This window comes from Thalassophryne amazonica, chromosome 19 (assembly GCF_902500255.1).
Source record: "Thalassophryne amazonica chromosome 19, fThaAma1.1, whole genome shotgun sequence".
In the NCBI taxonomy this organism is placed as follows: domain Eukaryota; kingdom Metazoa; phylum Chordata; class Actinopteri; order Batrachoidiformes; family Batrachoididae; genus Thalassophryne; species Thalassophryne amazonica.
Genome location: NC_047121.1, coordinates 8,489,397 through 8,495,641, shown reverse-complemented (window position 1 = coordinate 8,495,641; position 6,245 = coordinate 8,489,397). Strand labels below are relative to the sequence as shown.

The 6,245-nt window shown below is 40.4% G+C and overlaps 1 protein-coding gene across 2 annotated transcripts in view; it reads left to right on the top strand.

Moving 5' to 3' along the window:
• The first annotated feature begins 81 nt into the window (after positions 1-81).
• supt7l (SPT7 like, STAGA complex subunit gamma) overlaps positions 82-6,245 on the top strand; it is a 14,314-nt gene continuing 8,150 nt past the window's right edge. For both annotated transcript variants that reach the window (XM_034195349.1, XM_034195348.1), the window contains exons 1-2: positions 82-192; positions 5,253-5,735. In XM_034195349.1, coding sequence (XP_034051240.1) covers positions 5,305-5,735 — 431 coding nt within the window. In that variant the 5' untranslated portion in view covers positions 82-192; positions 5,253-5,304. The remainder of the gene's footprint in view (positions 193-5,252; positions 5,736-6,245) is intronic.

Genomic DNA, 6,245 nt, shown 5'->3' with positions numbered 1-6,245 from the left:
ATCTAAACGTACAGACATTACCATGTGTATTAATATTTTAACACTGTCAAAAAAAAAATACAAACGTTCTGTTGCGGAACCACTCAGTTGACTTACCCGTTCAGCCGAATTTTGAGAGAGGAGGACCGGAAGTGTTAGTTTCTCTGGATGTCGTTTATCAATTTTAATTTCATTTCAGCTACATACATTAACGTAAGAAACACTTTTACTGTATTATCAGCTTTAATACGACGTAATACAGTGTATCGCGCTAACAATTCAATGTTAGATTCTCGGTTTGTACCGCTGTGGTTGTTTTTGTGTATTTGTTGCAGAACGAAACTTCACTTAGTTTTCAATTGTTGTTGTTTTTTTTACTATTCGGCAAGTAGACCGTCGACAAAAACTTTGATTTAAGACTTAGCCGAATCAGTAAATTTTAGTTTTCAATTCGGCATTAAAAGATTAAGAAAATATTTTATTTTCTCGCTGTTACAATATCTTACAGTTTGCCTGCTTTTCCGTTTGTTTTCCATCGTTAGGGCTTTGTCCACGACTGCAACAGTTATTCAACAGAAAGCTCATTGACACGTAGATTGCTTATTAAGGGTCAGTCCGTGTATCATAGAATAGAATAGAGCCTTTATTGTTATCGTACATATAGACAGTAAAATTTCTCCTCTGCATTTAACCCATCCTAATTACAGTTAGACACAATCCAACCACTAAGAGCAGTGGGCAGCCATAGTCCCGTGCCTGGGGAAAACGGTAAACGAACTGCATTTATACAGCACATTTCCACCTGCATTAAAAGCTCAAAGCACTTTACAATCCAGAGGGTCTCAGGTCACCACTCAGATTCTCCTGGAAGAAGGAAAAATTCACAGACATTCCAATTCCAAAATTATAGACAAACCCCAAATGTTACCTGTGCGTCTCAAATGGTTTTGGTACCACAGTCTTTTGAAATTTTAATTTTGCTGAAGGAGGCTTTCAGTATTGAATGGTCATGAATTTTGCAAAGAGGGCACACACACACACACACACACACACACACACACACACACACACACACACACACACACACACACACACACACACACACACACACACACACACACACACACACAGAGTCTTCTTGACAATCAGTGCATATCATAATGACGGGGAGAAACTCTGCTCAAAGCCTCTGCCAACAAAACAGTTTATTTTGGGTAGCTCAGTTTAGGGGAGCCTCGCCCCAAAATGCTTCAGGAATTAGCAAACCATGGATGAGGGCACATTAACACTACTAGCTACCTGATGCAATGCAACGGGAAAAAAAAAAAAAAACATATTTTTGTGGTGAGCTGTGTGGAAGAATGAAGACCAAGCCAGAGCTTTTGTCTTTTCTGCAGTCTGCCACAAAGAGGTTTTTTTTTACTGTACCTGTGTAGTGGTCCTGTTTTTCCTCCTTTTCTTTTATCCTCCCCTGGGCACCAGACAGTTTGGGCCGTTTGATGTTGTTATGTCACAATGATGTGATGACCCAGACGGGCTCATCAGACATTTGGGGGTGGGGCGGCGACGAGGAAACTATTGGCCGGTCACTAAGTCTTTAAATGTGATGCCGTGGATGTGATGTTTCAGTGTAAGTTTGTCACTCTTACTGTATTCTTGTTGTGTTGTCACTGAAACATGTTACTGCTTGAGTCCTTAGGCTTAAGGCGTAGGGGACACCAAAAAATATGCAGAAATGGACTATATGCACAGAGTTGTGTGACGGATTTCCGTTAAAATCTCTGATTGCTGTGTCATTTCCGGTTATGGCGGATCAATCAATCAATCAATTTTATTTATATAGCACCAAATCACAACAACAGTTGCCCCAAGGCGCTTTATATTGTAAGGCAAAAGCCATACAATAATTACGTAAAAACCCCAACGGTCAAAATGACCCCCTGTGAGCAAGCACTTGGCGACAGTGGGAAGGAAAAACTCCCTTTTTAACAGGAAGAAACCTCCAGCAGAACCAGGCTCAGGAGGGGCAGTCTTCTGCTGGGACTGGTTGGGGCTGAGGGGAGAGAATCAAGAAAAAGACATGCTGTGGAAGAGAGCAGAGATCACTCACTAATGATTAAATGCAGAGTGGTGCATACAGAGCAAAAAGAGAAAGAAACACTCAGTGCATCATGGGAACCCCCCAGCAGTCTAAGTCTATAGCAGCATAACTAAGGGATGGTTCAGGGTCACCTGATCCAGCCCTAACTATAAGCTTTAGCAAAAAGGAAAGTTTTAAGCCTAATCTTAAAAGTAGAGAGGGTGTCTATCTCCCTGATCCGAATTGGGAGCTGGTTCCACAGGAGAGGAGCCTGAAAGCTGAAGGCTCTGCCTCCCATTCTACTCTTAAAAACCCTAGGAACTACAAGTAAGCCTGCAGTCTGAGAGCGAAGCGCTCTATTGGGGTGATATGGTACTGTGAGGTCCCTAAGATAAGATGGGACCTGATTATTCAAAACCTTATAAGTAAGAAGAAGAATTTTAAATTCTATTCTAGAATTAACAGGAAGCCAATGAAGAGAGGCCAATATGGGTGAAATATGCTCTCTCCTTCTAGTCCCCGTCAGTACTCTAGCTGCAGCATTTTGAATTAACTGAAGGCTTTTCAGGGAACTTTTAGGACAACCTGATAATAATAAATTACAATAGTCCAGCCTAGAGGAAATAAATGCATGAATTAGTTTTTCAGCATCACTCTGAGACAAGACCTTTCTAATTTTAGAGATATTGCGCAAATGCAAAAAAGCAGTCCTACATATTTGCTTAATATGCGCATTGAAGGACATATCCTGATCAAAAATGACTCCAAGATTTCTCACAGTATTACTAGAGTTCAGGGTAATGCCATCCAGAGTAAGGATCTGGTTAGACACCATGTATCTAAGATTTGTGGGGCCAAGTACAATAACTTCAGTTTTATCTGAATTTAAAAGCAGGAAATTAGAGGTCATCCATGTCTTTATGTCTGTAAGACATTCCTGCAGTTTAACTAATTGGTGTGTGTCCTCTGGCTTCATGGATAGATGAAATTGGGTATCATCTGCGTAACAATGAAAATTTAAGCAATGCTTTCTAATAATACTGCCTATGGGAAGCATGTATAAAGTGAATAAAATCGGCCCTAGCACAGAACCTTGTGGAACTCCATAATTAACCTTAGTCTGTGAAGAAGACTCCCCATTTACATGAACAAATTGTAATCTATTAGATAAATATGATTCAAACCACTGCAGCGCAGTGCCTTTAATACCTATGGCATGCTCTAATCTCTGTAATAAAATTTTATGGTCAGCAGTATCAAAAGCAGCACTGAGGTCTAACAGGACAAGCACAGAGATGAGTCCACTGTCTGAGGCCATAAGAAGAGCATTTGTAACCTTCACTAATGCTGTTTCTGTACTATGATGAATTCTGAAACCTGACTGAAACTCTTCAAATAGACCATTCCTCTGCAGATGATGAGTTCGCTGTTTTACAACTACCCTTTCAAGAATTTTTGAGAGAAAAGGAAGTTTGGAGATTGGCCAATAATTAGCTAAGATAGCTGGGTCAAGTGATGGCTTTTTAAGTAATGGTTTAATTACTGCCACCTTAAAAGCCTGTGGTACATAGCCAACTAATAAAGATAGATTGATCAAATTTAAGATCGAAGCATTAATTAATGGTAGGGCTTCCTTGAGCAGCCTGGCAGGAATGGGGTCTAATAGACATGTTGATGGTTTTGAGGAAGTGACTAATGAAAATAACTCAGACAGAACAGTCGGAGAGAAAGAGTCTAACCAAATACCAGCATTACTGAAAGCAGCCAAAGATAACGATATGTCTTTGGGATGAGTAATTTTTTCTCTAATAGTTAAAATTTTATTAACAAAGAAAGTCATGAAGTCATTACTAGTTAAAGTTAAAGGAATACTCGGCTCAATAGAGCTCTGACTCTTTGTCAGCCTGGCTACAGTGCTGAAAAGAAACCTGGGGTTGTTCTTATTTTCTTCAATTAGTGATGAGTAGTAAGATGTCCTAGCTTTACGGAGGGCTTTTTTATAGAGCAACAGACTCTTTTTCCAGGCTAAGTGAAGATCTTCTAAATTAGTGAGACACCATTTCCTCTCCAACTTATGGGTTATCTGCTTTAAGCCGCGAGTTTGTGAGTTATACCACGGAGTCAGACACTTCTGATTTAAGGCTCTCTTTTTCAGAGGAGCTACAGCAACCAAAGTTGTGCTCAATGGATGTAAAACTATTGACGAGATAATCTATCTCACTCACAGGTAGCTACTCTGCACTGTGTTGGTATATGGCATTGGAGAACATAACAAAGAAGGAATCATACCCTTAAACCTAGTTACAACGCTTTCAGAAAGACTTCTACTGTAATGAAACTTATTCTCCACTGCTGGGTAGTCCATTAATGTAAATGTAAATGTTATTAAGAAATGATCAGACAGAAGGGGGTTTTCAGGGAATACTGTTAAGTCTTCAATTTCCATACCATAAGTCAAAACAAGATCTAAAGTATGATTAAAGTGGTGGGTGGACCTGAAAATTCACAGAGAAACTCACAGTAACGACCAGGTGGACGATAGATAATAACAAATAAAACTGGTTTTTGGGACTTCCAATTTGGATGGACAAGACTAAGAGTCAAGCTTTCAAATGAATTAAAAGCTCTGTCTGGGTTTTTGATTAATTAATAAGCTGGAGTGGCAGATTGCTGCTAATCCTCCGCCTCGGCCCGTGCTACGAGCATTCTGACAGTTAGTGTGACTCGGGGGTGTTGACTCATTTAAACTAACATATTCATCCTGCTGTAACCAGGTTTCTGTAAGGCAGAATAAATCAATATGTTGGATGCCAGTGTTTGTGTCTGTTCCAAAAACAAATGCTTGTTATAGGTTGATAATACACATATTGTAATATTGTACAAGACTGACACATTTTGGCAGAGTTATGGCCCATGATTAGCAAACCTAGACACTACCAGTTTCATGAGTTAGTCCTTGCATTCTGAAATCAACTCCTCTCCCTTTTTTTAGGAGGAATTTTGGATAACTTGGTACAGTTCCTTGAAATGTCATCAAAATGTAGCAAGTACTTGTACCAAATTAGGGTTTGCCAGCGCTGTTTTTATGTAAAACTTAAAAGCTGTCTTTTGATTCTGATCACTTGGTTAGCTGCTTTTCCTTTTAATCACCTCATCCTAGAGTGTGACACTTTTCCTGTCTTTCTAATTTTAGACTCAAGGCAGCTTTGAATCCACTCGGTGTCTTTGGTCAGTGATTACGCACCATGATGCGATATTGGGGTGAGATCCCTGGACCTGCAGGTGCTCCTCCCAGTCGCAGCTCATTTGATTTGCTCCAGCGTGAGTTTCGCTCTGTGGAGATGCAGGACCCTCCCCTGCACCAGCCCTCTGCGCAGCGTCCACGGCCCACCACCATGCTGGACATCCCGTCAGAGCCATGCAGCCTCACCGTCCACACAGTGCAGCTGTGCCAGCATGTACGTCACCTCCGTGGTCTTTTAGCAGCAGCCCAGAGTCAGGGTCAGAGCTCCACATCTGCTGAGGGTGGCATCAGGCTGGAAGAAGGTGATATCAGCCTACCTGCATGCCCTCCTACGCCACCTCTCATGCCAGATGACTTGCTTCCTGCAGACAGCAAAGCCCCCTGGCAACCCTTTCAGCTCCGGCATAGCGACCCTGAAAGTGATTTCTACAAGTGAGTTACTTTGGGTTAATGGCAGTACCAAAATACTAACCGTATCCACTAAAATATGTAAACAGCCACTCGTAGTAAATTAATAACACAACTACAGGTGTACACTCTTGTCATCACCTTCGTCTTTGTGTAACTATGTTTGTATATTTGTACAGTACTGTGCAAAAGATTTAGGCATCCCGGAGTTATAATAAAAGTAGTGTTTTGTGCCCCTCCCCCCACACCCCCTTTTTTATTGGCATGTCAACACAAAATCAGTTCCAACAAAAGTGAATATGTGAGCTATATATATTTTTTTGATTTAATAATAATAATAAAATTAATAATAATTTCTTTGTAAGTGTGCTGGCCTGTAGAATACCACACAAACACTGTTGAAAATGATCACGCAATATTCAAATGATGGTAAAACACAATTACTCACACTTTAAGCTGCATTTTTCTTAAAATAGTTTTTGAGGTCCTGTGACTTATACACTTAACCCAATTTTATTATCAAATATCATTAAA